We start from the raw sequence: 17,994 nt of genomic DNA, 5'->3' as shown, positions 1-17,994 counted from the left end.
TATATTGCTATGATTCACTCTGTGATTCACTCCATGCTGGCCAGAGTAAAGCGCAGTGATGAATACTGTAGTGCAGGGCAGGGCAGGGCAGTAAATCAGATCTGCCACTATGAGGAATAACATCCAAAGCCCACCGACCCCAATCTCCTAGTGTGAGTGAGTCAGGGATTATAGCACAGAACAAGGCGAGACTGAGATTAAATCTGCTGGGGGAGGGGAGAAGGGGGCAGTAATCTGAAATGCTGCCCCTGCCCCCTCTATCTCCACTACTCATGATGTGGGGTGTCTGCGTCGTGCCGTGCTGCAGCAGACACCGCCGTTGTGTTAGTGAGTGCTCTGGTTGGTGCTCGGTCTTGTGTCGCGTGGGGGGCGCTGCCAGTGCTGGCTGCAGGCCGGGCTGTGTGTCGGAGGAAGTCTCTGTTGGCACAGCTGGAGTGGGGGGGGGGGGTAATTGAGTCAGGAGGATTAGATCTACATCTGTCTGGCCGACTGCCTCGCCACCGCCAGGGGAGACAGCCAGAGCCGCAGCAGACACAAGACCCCCTTTCTTCTCGTGACGTGACTCTACTGTTTCCTCCCCCTCTCTGCCCTCTCTGCCGCAAACTCTTGAGACCGTCTGAATGCTGCACTCGTTCGGTCGCCCCTCCCCATCTCCCCGGTCAAGTGTTTGTGTTTCCTCAGCCCCCTCCTCACCGCAGTAACTTAATGCCGCCTTATAGAGGCTCATAATAGGCACAGGCCGCCAAGGGCAGCAATTAAGATGGCCGTAGTCACTTCCTCTGGCAGACACGGGCAGGTTCCTCCAGAGAGACGATCCCACAGAGACAGAGGGACTCCCAGCAGCGCACTGCAGCCCCTCACCTAAATCTATAGTGACTAATCGGCTGGGTAAACGGCACACAACACACACTGGTAATAGAATCGCACGGTTGTGGTGCGGGTGCGCCATCATCTGGTAGAAATACATAACTTGCAGCTAAAGTTTTAGTTTTTCTCGATTGCTTGAACACTGTTGAGCAAACAGAATTGACTCTCAAAGCATTCAATACATACTACAACTTGATATCTAATGAAAGTTATTTTGATAATTTGTTATATAATGGCCCAATAAATACTATCAATATACCTTACCACGGTTAACCCAGTTTGATATGTCTGTGCCATTCGTTGATACTATAAATATAGTACGTACCAGAAAAAGATTGGAATTCCTCGACTGCATTGAGAAAAGGAGAGGGCGGAGGGAGAAACTGCATCACCATTCGTGGGTGGGCTGCAAACCATTCAGTGCCAACACAGCAGTGGTGGAAAGCAATATTGTCTCTTTCCTGGTGGTGTGAGGAGACGCTCTGTATTGCATGGGCCAATTATAAGGATATGGCAGAGACCCCATCACTGGAGAGAGTGGCACAAATGGGGCTGTTGGCACCCCTTTGCCCTGGCCCATTTGAGGATCCTCCCTCATCTCCTTACTCTACTGTAGCCCCACGCATCTGAACCCCTCTTCCTCTATGGGCTCCTCTACCTCTCCTTTGCCCTCAGCTTCTTACTTGGGCCAGTCTTGCAAACAGCTCAGAGGTGACCTCCTTTATGCATGAATAAGGACTGATTGCCAAATAAACAAATGTGCAAAGACGTTTCGCACACATGCAGAAGAGGTTCGCACTCATGTAATTAGTAGCTGATGTGACCAAATGTGTTAATTTTGTTTGATATCATTTGAATTTAAATATTTTATAACAAACTTTGACTAGTAATGTTTGTATTATAGAAGGGGGTTGATGTGACACAGAGACAGTCAGGTGGGGGTCTCTTTCTCTCTGAAATAACCACACCTCAGACTCCTCAGTCACAACACTTTAATCGACACTGAGCGGCTGCCCCCGGGGGACAGACCAAGAACACAAACACCTTCTGGCAGTGCACAATTCTTCCAAGGATACAAAACACACACAGGCAAAATACATACAGGCAGTGCCCACCCCCCCGTCATAGTCATGCTGGGCAGCTCTGTGCTACCCAACCACGGGCCGACCCGTTACAGACAGACAGACAGACGGTGTGGATCGGCCCAGGGAAGTCATGTCAACAGGCCAGAACGCACTAACCCTCATCGGGAGGACAGTGCTCCGGTCTAAACAGGAACCAGGGTGAGCAGGGAGTCTGTGGGGGACAGCCGCGGGCATCCCTGGAGAGACAGAGACAGACCCTAACCCCCAGGAGCGTGTCTTCAGTGCGGAGGCCGGGGGAGGCAGAGGTAGCTGGTCCAGTTCCCACTGGTATTATTACAAATGTCCACAAAGAAAATTGTGCTGTTGGAGATCAGCAATGGGAGCAGGTCCCCGGACACAGGAGGGGGTGAGGGCTGGACACGGTCGGCTCGCCTCAGCTCAGAGGCTTGTGTGGATGAGCTGCCCAGACAGAGGATGATGCTGGACCAGTTAGATGCTGGGAACCGAAGCAGCAGGAGGGGCCACTGTGTCTCTCCTCCGCAGCTCCTCCCGAATCCCCCACGGGCCTGGGGTCGGGCGTGCGCTGGCTCACTGCGGCAGGGAGAGGGTAAAGGGGCCACAGTGGAATCGGAGGGGCTGTGAGGACTGAGAGACTGGGACTGAGAGGACAGGTAGTCCAGGAGCCGGACAGACAGACAGACAGACAGGCAGACAGGCAGGTAGGCAGGTAGGCAGGCAGATAGACAGGCTGTGTGTCCCGGCTCCCTTACTCTCCTCTCTACCACAGCTGGGTCTCCCTGATCTCTGAGATGATGTGGCTGGCCTTTTGGAGAGCCTGTATGACACAGACAGACAGAGTTTACCCCTCACACTGCACTTTCTATAGTGTTTATCAAACAGGTAATTTTACTTTAGAGCCCAGCGACAGGACAGACGGACAGACAGACGCACCTCCAGCATGCTGGCGGCCTCCCTCCTCTGCAGCGCGGTGTCGGGGGACTCAGTCAGCAGCTCCTGCAGCAGGGGGAGTTTGTACAACTGTCCCACCAGCTCACTCTGCAAGTGCTCCTTCACATGGTTCACCAGGAAGTGCATCACGGTCTTCGGCACGCTGCGGTAGAGACACACCACGTCAGAGTCTGACCCCCAGCACGGGATACAGCACTGCCACCTGCACACACAGCACACCTGCGCCCCGCTGACCTCACCTGTCCTGGATGCTCTTGCGCACGATCAGGAAGTAGGACTTGATGAGCCGCTGGATGACCTCACAGTCCCGCTGCTCCCGTGCAGTCAGACGCCTGGACACCGGCACGGGCTGCGGACACAGACACACACTGACACCCCCACACTGACACACTGACACACTCTGTACTGCACTGATACACTGACACACACTGTTCTGCACTGCCAGCGGACTCTGCTCTCACCGTGTCCAGCAGGTTGACGGCGGGGGATCGGGTGGGGCTGCTGTACGCTGAGCCGGAGCTCTTCACCTTCTCCTCACTGGTCTTCTCCTCTGCCGCTCTGTCGCTCTTCCAACGCCGACCGCTGTCCTGCAGTGTCTCCCCCTGCCAGAGAGAGAGGAGTGTCAAGGCCTCGGCATCCCCACAGAGGTAGGGTCTGAGTGGGCGGAGTCTGGGGTGCCTGTGTGGGGGCGGAGTCTGGGTGTCTGTGTGGGCGGGGTTTCTGTTACCTGAGCACTGTTGACAGAAGCAGAGACCAGTGCAGCATCAGTGAAGTCCGGGTGTTTGGTGTTGATGTAGGCCAGCTCGATTGCCACCAGATTGTGCACCTGAGAGACACACAGCACGGCTCATAAACACGCTTCATACACACTGCACATACACACACACACGACATACACACAGCGTGAGAGTGAGACATTGAGTGTGAGAGAGTGAGAGCTCTGACCATCTCGTTGGTGATCGGCAGCCGCTTCCTGAGGAGCCCGGTCACCACCTCCACTATAGACTCGTGAAGCTTGGGGAAACGTAGCAGCTCCTGAGAGACAGACAGAGAGTCAGTGAGACAGACAGAGAACTGTGTCTGTGTGCTGCGATGCAGTGTGTGCCTCCGGCCTGCAGGGGGGCAGTGTACCTGGGTGCTGTAGGAGGAGCAGTGCTGGATGATCCTCTGCAGCTCCTCATGCACCAGTTCCACACAGCGCAGGCTGGGCTCCTCCAGACGCTTGATCTGCCGCTTCACCAGCAGCTCGAAGGAAATCTCCGGAATAAACAGCGCCGGCCGCGGGCCCTGCAGGGTGACACACAGGAACACACACAGTAATGCACACACACACACAGTAACACACACAGGGACACACACACAGTAACGCACACACAGAAACTCACACACACAGTAACGCACACAGTAACACACACACAGGAATGCACACACAGGGACACATACACAGTAACACACACACAGGAATGCACACACAGGGACACACACAGGGATGCACATACACAGTAACACACACACAGTATAACACACACACACACACACACAGTAGCACACACTCACAGAAACGCACACACACAGGAACACAGGCTCAGTCTACACAGCAGTGAATGGCAGCGGTGTGTGAGGTTACCGTGGCATTGCGGATGGCGGTCAGGACGTCCAGTGTGGTCAGGCCACTCAGCGGGTCAATGGACTCCAGAGTCCGGCCAAACGTTTCATGGAAAATATAACACATCCTCGCCCCCCCACAGCTGAAAGCGAGAGAAGGTTTATTTTTTTTATAGAGAGATTAATTACAATTCATACTTAACTCGTGTATTACTTTATTGTATTATTGTAGAGAGGGGAGCTGTGTCATCTTTCTTAGGATCAGTGTGAGCCTGTTAGTGAGTCAGGGAGGGAGGGTGAGGTGGTCTCAGTGTAGCAGGGTGTTGGTGCGTCGGTATTTGAGGATATCAGTGAGTGCCAGTGTCAGTGTTGTGGTGCCGGTGTGGCAGTGTCAGTGCAGTGCTCACAGCTCGGATGTCTCAATGTGCCGCGCTGTGCCCTCGATGGTGCTGCAGTACTCGGTGGCGAACTTGGTGACGATCTGCAGCATGGTGGCGCTTTGGTCCTGCACCGGCTGCCCGCAGCTGCCCAGCAGGCCCTGGTACTGTGCCGTCAGCACAGTCACGCGCGTCTTCAGCTCCGGCAGGCAATCGCGGATATGGTGCATGAGCAGCCGGCTGAGCGTACGAGCCAGGAAGCGAGAGCCGCTGCGGGACGCCAGCGAGGGGTAGTGGCGCTGCAGAAAACTCTGCTCGTCCTGCATCGCCTGCGCCATGCTCTTCTGAGTGTTGATGTCATGCTGGCTCCTGGGGAGGAGGGATACAGATAATCAGTGTGTCAGTCAGTCAGTCTGTGTGTCAGTCAGTGCATCAGTCAGTCAATCAGTCAGTCAGTGTATCAGTCAGTCAGTCAGTGTGTCAGTCAGTCAGTCAATTGGCGCCACACAGAGAACGTAGCTGAGATTAGTTTAGAAAGCGACCCAGATTTAATCTTGTCAGCCTTAGACATCAATCTTGATGATGTGGAGAATTTTCATATAAGAGTTTGAATATGTATCTCATGAACGAGGTCCAAAATCTCCCATAGGTGTTCAATTGGGTTGAGATCTGGTGACTGCGAAAGCCATAGCATGTGATTCACATCATTTTCACACTCATCAGACCATTCAGTGACCCTCGTGCCCTGTGGATGGGGCATTGTCATCCTGGAAGAGACCACTCCCATCAGGAGAGAAATGTGTCACCATATGATAAAGGTGATCACTCAGAATAACTTTGTAATGATTTGCAGTGTCCCTTCTAAAGGGACAAGTGGACCCAAACCATGCCAGGAAAATGCCCCCCACAGCACAACAGAGCCTCCGGACCCCCTGACTGTAGGGGTCAAACAGTCAGGCCTGTACTGTTCTCTCGGTGTCCCACACATTCACTCGCCCCCTTGTTGAGAATGTGGTGAAGGATGACTAATCTGACCATCTCACTTTTGTCCACATCTCTGTAGACCAGTGCCTATGGGTTTTGCACCACTGAACTCTCAGATGTGCATTTGTCTTGTAATGAGGGGTTTCTCCACTGCAGCCCTGCTATAATATCCTCTGTGTCGTTCTCGATGGACTGTTCTTGCTGACAGTCAGATCACGTCCTGTATTGACATTCTGAGTCACCTGGGAAAGAGTTGCTCTTCTGTTTTTGCTTACATATCGCATGAGCATCATGGTCATCGAATGTGCGCTTTCAACCACAATGTCCAACCCTGTTTACTGATGTCTTTCCCATAGATCTCTTGAAACACTAACAAGTTGAGCAGTCTGTGACTGAAGCTCCTGCCATTTGTGCCCCAATAATGACTCCTCTTTCAAAGTCACTCAGATCCTTTCCTCTTGCCATCTTGATCCAAAATCAAGGTCCACTGGGCCTGATCAGCATTTGTATACATGCCACAGAGCAAGATAGGGTGTTAATTGCTTAATTGTAACATGCAGTACACCTGTTTGGAGGCATCTGCATTTGTTATGTTCCACCACTCAATTATTCAGGTGTTTCATTTAATTTGTCTCCTGTCTGTATATAATATTATGTTAAATAAATATAAAAAGTTCTGTTGTACACCGATCAGCCATAACATTATGACCACCTCCCTAATATTGTGTAGGTCCCCCTTTTGCTGCCAAAACAGCCCTGACCCATCGAGGCATGGACTCCACTAGACCTCTGAAGGTATGCTGTGGTATCTGGCACCAAGACGTTAGCAGCAGATCCTTTAAGTCCTGTAAGTTGTGAGGTGGGGCCTCCATGGATGGGACTTGTTTGTCCAGCACATCCCACAGATGCTTGATTGGATTGAGATCTGGGGAATTTGGAGGCCAAGTCAACACCTTGAACTCGTGATTCATCAGACCAGGTCACCTTCTTCCATTGCTCCGTGGTCCAGTTCTGATGCTCACGTGCCCATTGTAGGCGCTTTCGGCAGTGGACAGGGGTCAGCATGGTCACCCTGACTGGTCTGCGGCTACGCAGCCCCATACGCAACAAACTGCGATGCACTGTGTGTTCTGACATCTTTCTATCAGAACTAGCATTCACTTTTTCAGCAATTTGAGTTTCAGTAGCTCGTCTGTCGGATCAGACCACACGGGCCAGCCTTCGCTCCCCACGTGCGATCAATGAGCCCATGACCCTGTCGCCGGTTCACCGCTTTTCCTTCCTTGGACCACTTTTGATAGGTACTGACCACTGTAGACCGGGAACACCCCACAAGAGCTGCAGTTTTGGAGATGCTCTGACCCAGTCGTCTAGCCATCACAATTTGGCCCTTGTCAAAGTCGCTCAGATCCTTACGCTGCCCATTTTTCCTGCTTCTAACACATCAACTTTGAGGATAAAATGTTCACTTCACTTTACCTGTCAGTGGTCATAATGTTATGGCTGATCGGTGTATATAGGTCTATACATCTACACTACCGGTCAAAAGTTTTAGATCACCTCAATTTTTCCAGTTTTCATTTAAATTTATGCAGTTTAATGTCTCAATGTATTCTTTCTACAAGGAAATCAAATATTGTTTGGAAAGTTCTTCCCAGCACTTTTGCAGAAGTTCCCACAAATGTGTTGCACTCATAAGTTGCTTTTTCTTTCACCCTTCTGTCCAGTTCATCCCATGTTTTGGGTCATTATCTTGTTGAAGGATGAACCCCTGACCAACTGGGCGTATTGCATGGAGCTGCGAAATGCTGTGGTAGCCGTTTTGGTCAGGGTGCCACTCACTCTGTGCAAGTCGCCGACTCTGGATCCAGCAAAAGAGCCCCAGACCATCACGCTTCCTCCTCCATGTTTGACAGTTGGTGTCACACACTGAGGAACCATCCTTTCTCCTCCTCGACGGCGTACAAAACCATGCGCGATGAACCGAAGATTTCAACATTTGATTAATCGTCCATAAGACCTTCTTCCAGTCTTCAGTAGTCCACTGGCAGTGCTTCATGGCCCAGGCAAGCCTCTTTCTTATTTTGCCATTTTAGCAATGGCTTTCTCACTGCCACTCGACCTGTCAAACCTGCAGCTCGAAGTCTTCTCTTCACAGTTGAAGCTGAGACTTGCTCACTTCGATCAGTGTTAAGCTGTGCTTGAAGCTGTTGTCCTGTGAGCTGCCTATCACGCAAGCTGTTGACTCTAAGGAACTTGTCTTCTGATTCTGTTGTGGCTTTGGGTCTGCCAGACCTCTTCCTGTAAGAGTCTCCTCCAGTTTCCAATTGCCTTTTGATGGTGTAGGAAACTGTACTTAAAAACTGTGCTTAAATTTCAATAAAAACTGGAAAAATGGGGGTGTTCTAAAACCTTTGTCTGGTAGTGTAGTTTGTATAGTTTTTCTTTAAACATCTACATTCGTGAAATTAATGTAAACATTCCTATTTTATAAATAACTGTCTAAGTTGGTTTCATTTAAAAGAATGATTAGTTCTTTTTAAAATAAAGAAAAATGTAATTAACCACCAAACTGCCCCTGTGCTCAGAACTACAGACATTCATTGGACCCTGCGACTCCACTGACCGGTTGACGACCCCAATGATGCCAAGCTTGACAGGGATGACCCGTCCCAACAGCACATCCATGGCGTCTGTCCCCGCGTCCATCAGGTCCAGCTTGGTGACCACTGCCAGAGTCCTGCGGCCTACCAGAGAGAGAGAGTTAACATTAACACACACTGACACACACGGTAACACACTGACCCACACAGTAACGCACTGCAACGCCCACTAACACACATACTGACTCAGACAGGGGACTCAGACGGACAGGGCGATGCCTCACCCTCGGGGTCCACATCCCTGGCCAGTTTCAGGGCCTCGGAGGTGGCCATGTCAGTGTTGGCGGCCGTGATGGACAGGATCAGGCAGTTGGGGTTGGAGATATAGGACAGGATCATCTCCCTCACCTGCTGCTCGATGTCGTCCGGCTGGTCTCCCACTGGCACCTGCAGCGCCATGCGGTAACGGTCAGTCACATCGTTAAGGACACTGGCAGCACACACTGCAGCTCCTCCTCATTACAGCACGCCAGTGATGTCACCAGGGCTGCCCTGGGACCCCCCACTGACATCATTAAGAGACTGGCTTTCTGCCGTGGCGGCCACGGCACGCTGCTTAGAGACGCAGTATCACGGCGGTTACCTTGGTGACTCCCGGCAGATCCACCAGGGTGAGACTCAGCACGTGGGGCGAGAAAATCTTCAGGTGGATTGGTTCTGCACTGATACCCTGGGAGAGAGAGAGAGAGAGAGAGAGAGAGTGCTGAGAGAAAGGTGTGGAGGGTAGAGGGGATAGATACTGTGAATGCCTGGCTGCACTCCCATCATGTTTTGCCCCAGCGCTATACCTTGTTGGCACCGGTGCAGCGCTCAGTCTCCTTCTCGATCTCCTGCCGAATCTCGTCGAAATCGGTGAAAACCTGCGGGAGACACAGCAGCACAGCGGTCAGCGGCCTGTCACTGGGAAGCCCCGCTGGCCAGGCCGTGGCAGGGAGGCCGGTGGACAACACTGGGAGGGAGGGTCAGTACCTGGTTCTTACAGTGCAGGAATGTTCCCCATTCTTCAGTCTTGATCCCTTGGAAGAAGAGAGAGAGAAAGAGAGAAAGAGAAAGATAGTAAATATGAAGGAATGAGAGAGTGTGAATGCGAAGGTGAACGAGTGAACGAATGAAAGGGAGGGGGAGCGAGTGAGAGACTCCAGAGACAGCGTCCAGTGCAGTGAAAGAGTCTCACAGCAGGACTCGGCAGTCTGGTCACTGCAGGCCTGGTGTGAGACGCAAGGGGGCCGGGAAACGTCATTCACGTTTCCTTGTTTGTTGGTTTGTTTATTACATTTGCAGCAAAAATATATACGAAGTGAAATTAAATTGATATGCATTAATATTTTATATTTTCCTCTCTGGAGCTGGCAGCTGTGGTGGAGAGTGCTGTGCAGTGCGGTCTGCCTGCCTGCGGGAGAGAGAGAAGAACAGATCACACAAACTGCCATGCTGAGAGCGGGAGGAGGATGGAGGGCAGGCCCATGCCAACACAGAGAGAGACACACACACACACACACACACACACACACACACACACACACACAGAGACCTGGATAGCTGTTTTGTGAATTGGGCTTCATCCCATTTCCTGAGGAAGAGAATGAAACAAAGAGAGAGAGAGAGAGAGAGAGAGAGAGAGACAGAGAGAGAGAGAAAGAGAGAGGCAGGTGTTAGCAGCTGATGTGAGGAAAGTTAATAGCCATGTCATCTCAGTGACAGCAGCAGGAGAGCACAACAGCTGTGCGGTACAGTGTGGTGTGTACAATAGGGGCAGTCAGCGTATAACAGGGGTTAGGATTAGGGTACAGTACCATTCTCAGACAGCGTGCGCTCCCCAGGAGGCGGAACGTTCACCAGCTGCAACACAAGAGGTCGCCGGGTCACGACCCCTGACCCCCTGGGAAGGAAGTCCCGCCCCACCATGCTCTCCAACACCGAACTCTTGCCACTGCTCTGTCATTGGAAGAGGGCTGTGTCAGTCATCCAGACAGACAACACAGTGACACTTACACACACTCACACTCAGACACACAATTGCACGGACACTAGAAACACACATTCAATCAATATTCAACACAACGTCTGCTCCTACAGTCTAAACCTACTGGTTTAACTAGCAATTAATTTCAAATGATCAGCATAATCATAACCAACTGGCTGAGCCATGACCCCTGACCCAGTGACTGACCTGTGACCCCACCACTACGATCTGTGGCAGGTGGATGACCTCGGCCCCGACGGTCAGGAAGACCTCCTGGAGCCGGTTAATGACGGGGATCAGATTCTCCATCTCTCACCTTCTGGAACTGTACTGATAGAGAGAGAGAGGGGCTGTTGTTACACACTGAGTGCAGACACTTTACACACACTCACTTCCAGGGAGACACTGTTGCCAGGCCCACATCTGTGCCCACAGAGACTCGGGCTGTTAGCACGCTGGAAACAGACAGGAAGTGAAAGTGCTCTGTGAGTCTTCCACGGGACAACTGTTTCCATCATGAGTGTCTTACATAACCGCAGAGCGACTGGAGCAGAAGAGTCTGACTGAGCTGCTGCAATAACTAACCAGCGGCCCTCTCACACACACACTGGCACACACAGCAGCCCAGGAAGACGCACTCCCCTCTCTCCATTCACCCACTCCATCTATCCCTCCATTATCCCAGCCTCTCTGTCCCTCCCTTATGTCTCTGGACTGAAATCATGAATCACACATCTCGGTGTAGTGGCCAAAGGACAGCACTCTGACGTCACATAGAGCTGTCAAAACAGTGGCGCCACCAACCCCCTGCTACCGGCCACCTGCTCCTTAACCCCGGACTGCACACGCACACCTGCTACACAGCGCAGACACACAATCAAAACCATGCATTAGGACCCCAATCCCGCAGCGCGACGCCCCTGCTCGGGTCCGAAGGCTGTGTATGAAGAGTCTGTAAAAACAGGAATCACAGCATTGCCTCACCCGATGGCTCAGGGCGGGGGCTCGCTTTCCTCTCTCTGTCGGTCGCAGTCCTGGCTAAGGGGGTCAGACCCGACCGTGCAGGACCGCCATCGCTGTGTGCGGAGTGCGAGGGGAGCTGTGCCGCCGCCGTGCCCCTGTCCTGTCTGCTTCACACGGCTCAGAGCAGCTCCCTTCCTGACGTCACACGCAGCTGCCAGAGGAAACGCGGTCGCCTTCTCGGTGCGCAGATGTCCGCAGTTCTGCGCAGATCTGCAGAACTCCACCGATCCCATTGGTGGAGCCGCGCAGATCTGCGGACATCTGCGCTACACGAACGTTCCCGGAAGCGGCTGCGCAGTGGAGAGGGCACGGGCTCGTCCGTGACACCGCACGCAATGTGTCGGAGTCATATTCACGACGCTCAGTAGCGGACGGGATTAAGCACCTACGGTCTGCACTGTGTGCTGTAGACTTGCACAAACTTTAAATGCCATATGTAGGCTAATGCATATTCAGACACGTCAATATAATCTGTCATTTCTACGTGTGTGTATATGTGCATGCATCTGGCTCTCTCCATCTCTACTGTACTGGAGATCTGCAGCACCTGGGCTGAACACCCCTGCTGTGCTGTGCTGAGAGACGCATTTGGTTGCATAGTTTTGATAGGGGAAAAAATAGATGTATACATATGAATGCATTGATGTGATTATTGTAATTAATACATTTCATTTTTGGTCACTTAAAATAATATATAGCCACTAGTCGGGCTTGAACTGACTCATTCAGGCAACCAAGCAATGTGGAAAGTGTTTTCAGACCGACATGTACAATAGTCAGTACATTACAGTGGAATAGCTGCTGCCATAGCCACTTATTATCGGAAATATTTTCTAAAAATAAAAAAGCTGATGTTTGTTCATTAAACAGGATTAATAATTGATCGATTTTCTACAAACCTTATATAGCCTACATGTCGTATTATTAATTGTGATATTGTGTATTTGCAGTGATGAACTGTATCACTCAAGATGGCTGCGCGACTCGTCTGGTTCGGGATATTTTCTTGGTCGCGATCTTGCAGCGCAGATTTCCGCAGTTCTGCGCAGAGCTGCACAATTCCACCGATCCCATTGTTGTAAAAGCGCAGATACACGCATAACTGCGCATATCTGCGCAGCACTAACGCGACCCGAGTCAATATGGCGCTAGAAGGGCTTGTGTCACTATGACCCGGAAGAAAATGTTTTTCCGCTCTCACGTCATCATCTATAATCATAACAACAACAGAAGTGTCAGGGCGGCCCGTCTCTGTGCGCAGTTTTGACAGACTGGATCTGCGCCGTGAGGAACAGGCTCTGCAGGTGAGCGTTACTGACCTTATACTGTCAGATATTATAAAAATGTAACAATAATCACAATGTAACCAGCAGTGCAACACTGCCGTGTGCCGCTTCCTACATAACGCCCCGTCTGTTTGTTTGGGTCCTGGGACAGGGCTGTGTTAATTATACACAACAGACACACATATCTTTACTGTGAAAAAAGCGTTTAATATATTTAAATATAACAGTCATTCCACATGTACAATTATTTGGTCCTGGATCAGCTGTAACTGCAAGACATCAATAATAACTGACCGGCAGTAGCCAGCCAGTGTTGTTTCCGTGCTAGTTAAATGTACTTAATCTATTCATTAAAAAAAATGTACATCCTGTGAGACTGGTACCTCTAGTAAAAGATTTCGGTAAATGAAGAAATAAAATACATTTCTACACAAGACAGCCACTATAGTGATGCTTGTGCAGGCTGCTCTGTGATTGGGTGGCTTCTCATGTGTGGTTTATAATGTGTCTGCCTGTTGTTTTTCTGTCAGTTTCTTTCCCAAGGCGTTCCCGTGCAGGAGAAGCTCGTCGTGGACAGGCAGACATGGCCCAGCAGCGAGGAGTCAACAGTCTCCAGTTTAACCAGGATCAGAGTGAGGACTCTTCTTCTCTCTTCCCTTGTCCCCCCTGTCCATCTGTCTGGCGTTCGGTGGTCTGACTGTCCCCGTGTGTCTGCAGGCTGCTTCTGCTGTGCCATGGAGACGGGCGTGCGCATCTACAACGTGGAGCCGCTGATGGAGAAGGGGCATCTGGGTGAGAGCGGCCTGGGGGTGGAGACAGAGCTGCAGGACTGCGGAGGAGAGCGGTGTGCTGTGGAGGGGCAGATGTCTGTAGACTGACACTGAGCCTCTCCCTCTCTCTCTCTCTCTCTCTCTCTCTCTCTCTCTCTCTCTCAGATCATGAGCAAGTGGGGAGTGTGGCTCTGTGCTCCATGCTGCACCGCTCCAACCTGCTGGCCATTGTGGGCGGGGGCAGCAACCCCAAATTCTCAGAGATCTCAGGTGTGTCTGTGTGTCTGTCTGAGGCTGTGTGTTTGTCCCCAGTGTTGACAGTGTCTGTGTGTCTGTCCCCAGTGTTGACAGTGTCTGTGTGTCTGTCCCCAGTGTTGACAGTGTCTGTGTCTGTCCCCAGTGTTGACCAGTGTCTGTGTGTCTGTCCCCAGTGTTGACAGTGTCTGTGTGTCTGTTGACAGTGTCTGTGTGTCTGTCCCCAGTGTTGACAGTGTCTGTGTGTCTGTTGACAGTGTCTGTGTGTCTGTCCCCAGTGTTGACAGTGTCTGTGTCTGTCCCCAGTGTTGACCAGTGTCTGTGTGTCTGTCCCCAGTGTTGACAGTGTCTGTGTGTCTGTCCCCAGTGTTGACAGTGTCTGTGTGTCTGTTGACAGTGTCTGTGTGTCTGTCCCCAGTGTTGACAGTGTCTGTGTGTCTGTCCGTAGTCTTGACAGTGTCTGTTGACAGTGTCTGTGTGTCTGTCCCCAGTGTTGACCAGTGTCTGTGTGTCTGTCCCCAGTGTTGACAGTGTCTGTGTGTCTGTCCCCAGTGTTGACAGTGTCTGTGTGTCTGTTGACAGTGTCTGTGTATCTGTCCCCAGTGTTGACCAGTGTCTGTGTGTCTGTCCCCAGTGTTGACAGTGTCTGTGTGTCTGTCCCCAGTGTTGACAGTGTCTGTGTGTCTGTTGACAGTGTCTGTGTGTCTGTCCGCAGTCTTGACAGTGTCTGTTGAGTGTCTGTCTGCAGTGTTGTGTCTGTTGACAGTGTCTGTGTGTCTGTCCCCAGTGTTGACAGTGTCTGTGTCTGTTGACAGTGTCTGTGTGTCTGTCCGCAGTCTTGACAGTGTCTGTTGACAGTGTCTGTCTGCAGTGTTGTCTGTTGACAGTGTCTGTGTGTCTGTCCCCAGTGTTGACCAGTGTCTGTGTGTCTGTCCCCAGTGTTGACAGTGTCTGTGTGTCTGTCCCCAGTGTTGACAGTGTCTGTGTGTCTGTTGACAGTGTCTGTGTGTCTGTCCACAGTCTTGACAGTGTCTGTTGAGTGTCTGTCTGCAGTGTTGTGTCTGTTGACAGTGTCTGTGTGTCTGTCCCCAGTGTTGACAGTGTCTGTGTGTCTGTCCGTAGTCTTGACAGTGTCTGTTGACAGTGTCTGTGTGTCTGTCCCCAGTGTTGACAGTGTCTGTGTGTCTGTCCCCAGTGTTGACCAGTGTCTGTATGTCTGTCCCCAGTGTCTGTGTGTCTGTCCCCAGTGTTGACAGTGTCTGTGTGTCTGTTGACAGTGTCGGTGTGTCTGTCCGCAGTCTTGACAGTGTCTGTCTGCAGTGTTGTGTCTGTTGACAGTGTCTGTGTGTCTGTCCCCAGTGTTGACAGTGTCTGTGTGTCTGTCCGCAGTGTTGACAGTGTCTGTGTGTCTGTCCGCAGTGTTGACAGTGTCTGTATGTATGTCTGTTAACAGTGTCTGTGTGTCTGTCCACAGTACTGATCTGGGACGATGCTCGGGAGACCCGTGACTCGAAGGAGAAGCTGGTGCTAGAGTTTACCTTCACCAAGCCGGTGCTGTCTGTCCGCATGAGACACGACAAGTGCGTATTGCCCCCTGAGACAACTGCCCCCTGAGACAACCGTCCATGGACTGGACTGACTGCTTTTGTGTTGAATATACTGACCCTGCATCTTAGCCATTTCTCTCTCTCTCTCTCTTTCTCTGTCCAGGATCATCATTGTATTGAAGAACAGGATCTATGTGTACAGCTTCCCGGACAACCCCACCAAGCTGTTTGAGTTTGACACCAGGGACAACCCCAAAGGTACCAGGCTGCCGCCGACCTCTCTGCATAAACCCCTGCAGCTCCATGCTACCTGTCAGTGTGTCGCAGCCCTGCCAGTGTGTATGTGTGTGTGTGTGTGTCGCAGCCCTGCCAGTGTGTCACAGCTCTCTCTCTCCCCAGGCTTGTGTGACCTCTGCCCCAGCCTGGAGAAGCAGCTGCTGGTTTTCCCTGGACACAAGTGTGGCAGCCTACAGCTTGTGGTGAGAGAGAGGGAAATGGGGAGAGTTTGTGGAGAGAGGGAGAGGGAAATGTGGAGGGAGAAGGTTCCATATACTGGCTGGGAGGTTTGCTCCACACCTCCACAGCTCTCTGTGTAAAGACACACCTCCTATGACAGTCATACACCCCCTTGCCGCTGTGCTGACTGTGCTGACCGTACTGACCGTACTGACCATGCGCTGGCTCTGCTGCCCTCAGGACCTGTCCAACACAAAGCCCGGCACGTCCTCCGCGCCCTTCACCATCAACGCCCACCAGAGCGAGATCGCCTGTGTGGCCCTCAACCAGCAGGGGAGCGTGGCCGCCTCCGCCTCGCGCAAGGGCACCCTGATCCGCCTGTTCGACACGCAGACCCGAGACAAGCTGGTGGAGCTGCGGCGAGGCACTGACCCGGCCACGCTGTACTGGTGAGACTGGGACAGTGTGAAATTTTGATTGGGATTCAGTAGTGTGTACAGGAGTGTAAAGTGTAGTGTGTTCAGGGTGGTGTGCAGTGTGCGGAGAGTCCACACTGACTGCTCATCTCTCCTGTGTCTCAGTATCAATTTCAGCCACGACTCGTCCTTCCTGTGTGCCTCCAGTGATAAGGGCACTGTGCACATCTTCGCATTGAAGGACACCCGGCTGAACCGGCGCTCCGCGTGAGTCTGTCTGTCCATCTGTGTCCAGAAAGTTGGCCTCCCCTGTTGTTCCATGTGTGTTTGTGGGTTTCCGGTCTCTGTTGTCCTGTGTGTGTGAGAGTGTGTGTGTGTGTGTTTTCTGTCTCTGTTGTCCTGTGTGTGTGTGTGTGTGTGTGTGTGTTTTCTGTCTCTGTTGTCCTGTGTGGTTGTGTGTGTGTGTTTACGTGTCAATGTCAGTGTGTGTGTGTGTGTTTTCTGTCTCTGTTGTCCTGTGTGGTTGTGTGTGTGTGTGTGTGTGTGTGTGTACGTACGTGTCAATGTCAGTGTGTGTGTGTGTTTTCTGTCTCTGTTGTCCTGTGTGTGTGTGCTCACCTGCCTGTCTGTGTGTCCAACAGGTTGGCCCGTGTGGGTAAGGTGGGCCCTGTGATTGGTCAGTATGTGGACAGCCAGTGGTCTCTGGCCAGCTTCACTGTGCCGGCAGAGTGCGCCTGTATCTGCGCCTTCGGGAAGAACACGTCCAAGAATGTCAACTCTGTCATTGGTATGACATCCTGCAGCACACTGCCTTATAACACACTGTCCACTAACACCCTGCAGCACACAGCCTTATGTACCTTCCAGCCAGCCTGTATTAAAGCGGTCTCCCTCTCTCCGTCTCTCTTTCTCCCCATCCCTCCTCTTTCCCTCTCTCCTCCTCTCTCAGCGCTCTGTGTTGATGGCACATTTCACAAGTACGTCTTTACCCCAGATGGGAACTGCAACCGCGAGGCCTTCGATGTGTACCTGGACATCTGCGACGATGACGACTTCTAGAGAGAGACAGAGAAGGGGGGAGGGAGAGAGAGAGAGAGAGAGGGGAAAAAATGAGAATGTTTTGGGTTTAAGAATTGAGAATGAAGATGAGGGACCAGGAGAGGTAGTGTGTGTCCTTGGAGGAGAAGGAACTGTCATGTGACTGACTGACACACTGGGGGCAGACCCAGACTGACCGCCACCCGCCCCCTGCTGCCCAACTTCCAACCCAACCCTGCCCTCTAACCCACCTCACGTTGCCTCCTCTCTTCCTGCTGACTCTAGGAGCTGTAGGGCCCATTGTATCTGGAATCCCAGGCTGTGCAGGTGTGTCCCTGGGCTCTGTGTTGATCCAGTCACAGGTACCTGGCAGGGCTGTACACAGACAGCGTACCTGGCGGGGGGGGGGGCATGTCTTTCGCTCATGTTCATAATGCATTGTTTTACGAATGAAGGTGTATCAATAATAAAGCTGCTGCTGTTTTGTAAGGAAGTGCTGTGTGCTGTGGTGTATGTCAGTGGACCAGTGGAGGAGCAGGGTCTCTGTTCACACAGGACTCATATGGGGATTGGACTTCCTGCTTTTACACAATCCAGCTCTGATTGCTCAAGAAACGGCAGGACTGTTGCAGTTCCTCTTGGCAGCTCAGGAAGCTGCGCTGCGGGTAGTGCCATTGTGGCTCTGTTATA

General features: G+C 51.9%; 2 protein-coding genes across 4 annotated transcripts; one reads left to right on the top strand and one right to left on the bottom strand.

The window, feature by feature from the left end:
* Nucleotides 1–1,842: 1,842 nt before the first annotated feature.
* Nucleotides 1,843–11,674, bottom strand: LOC136759243 (dynamin-1-like protein). Of its 3 annotated transcripts, none has more exons than XM_066714149.1 (18): nucleotides 11,498–11,674; nucleotides 10,721–10,843; nucleotides 10,344–10,485; nucleotides 10,082–10,120; nucleotides 9,520–9,566; nucleotides 9,339–9,410; nucleotides 9,134–9,220; nucleotides 8,775–8,937; nucleotides 8,514–8,634; nucleotides 4,934–5,272; nucleotides 4,549–4,669; nucleotides 4,053–4,208; nucleotides 3,867–3,956; nucleotides 3,649–3,747; nucleotides 3,383–3,523; nucleotides 3,161–3,270; nucleotides 2,904–3,063; nucleotides 1,843–2,787 (listed from the first exon to the last, which is right to left on the bottom strand). In XM_066714149.1, the coding sequence occupies exons 2-18, from the start codon at nucleotides 10,820–10,822 to the stop codon at nucleotides 2,731–2,733; spliced, it is 2,046 nt and encodes a 681-aa protein (XP_066570246.1). In that variant the 5' UTR covers nucleotides 10,823–10,843; nucleotides 11,498–11,674; the 3' UTR covers nucleotides 1,843–2,730. The 3 variants fall into 3 exon arrangements, with proteins under 3 accessions (XP_066570246.1, XP_066570247.1, XP_066570248.1); XM_066714150.1 differs by having other exon boundaries at nucleotides 10,721–10,838; XM_066714151.1 differs by lacking the exon at nucleotides 10,082–10,120 and having other exon boundaries at nucleotides 11,498–11,673.
* Nucleotides 11,675–12,705: 1,031 nt separating this feature from the next.
* wdr45 (WD repeat domain 45) lies at nucleotides 12,706–17,797 on the top strand. Its single transcript, XM_066714147.1, has 11 exons — nucleotides 12,706–12,840; nucleotides 13,353–13,454; nucleotides 13,540–13,614; nucleotides 13,758–13,862; nucleotides 15,322–15,427; nucleotides 15,558–15,652; nucleotides 15,794–15,873; nucleotides 16,091–16,299; nucleotides 16,432–16,533; nucleotides 16,908–17,053; nucleotides 17,216–17,797. Exons 2-11 carry the CDS (start codon nucleotides 13,406–13,408, stop codon nucleotides 17,323–17,325), a joined length of 1,077 nt encoding a protein of 358 aa, XP_066570244.1. The 5' UTR covers nucleotides 12,706–12,840; nucleotides 13,353–13,405; the 3' UTR covers nucleotides 17,326–17,797.
* The last annotated feature ends 197 nt before the right edge of the window (nucleotides 17,798–17,994 follow it).

This window comes from Amia ocellicauda, chromosome 9 (assembly GCF_036373705.1).
Source record: "Amia ocellicauda isolate fAmiCal2 chromosome 9, fAmiCal2.hap1, whole genome shotgun sequence".
NCBI lineage: Eukaryota > Metazoa > Chordata > Actinopteri > Amiiformes > Amiidae > Amia > Amia ocellicauda.
Note: the sequence above shows the minus strand (reverse complement) of the source record. Positions and strands in the feature narration are given on the sequence as shown.

Coding starts and splice junctions, on each gene's coding strand:
- wdr45 (XM_066714147.1), top strand. CDS start 13,406: ATGGCCCAGCAGCGAGGAGTCAACAGTCTCCAGTTTAACCAGGATCAG. Junction 15,653..15,793: donor CACCAGGGACAACCCCAAAG/GTACCAGGCTGC, acceptor CTCTCTCCCCAG/GCTTGTGTGACCTCTGCCCC. Junction 16,300..16,431: donor GACCCGGCCACGCTGTACTG/GTGAGACTGGGA, acceptor CCTGTGTCTCAG/TATCAATTTCAGCCACGACT.
- LOC136759243 (XM_066714149.1), bottom strand. CDS start 10,822: ATGGAGAATCTGATCCCCGTCATTAACCGGCTCCAGGAGGTCTTCCTG. Junction 5,273..8,513: donor ATCATTGGGGTCGTCAACCG/GTCAGTGGAGTC, acceptor CCTCCTCCCCAG/GAGCCAGCATGACATCAACA. Junction 3,524..3,648: donor CTTCTGTCAACAGTGCTCAG/GTAACAGAAACC, acceptor TCTCTCTGGCAG/GGGGAGACACTGCAGGACAG.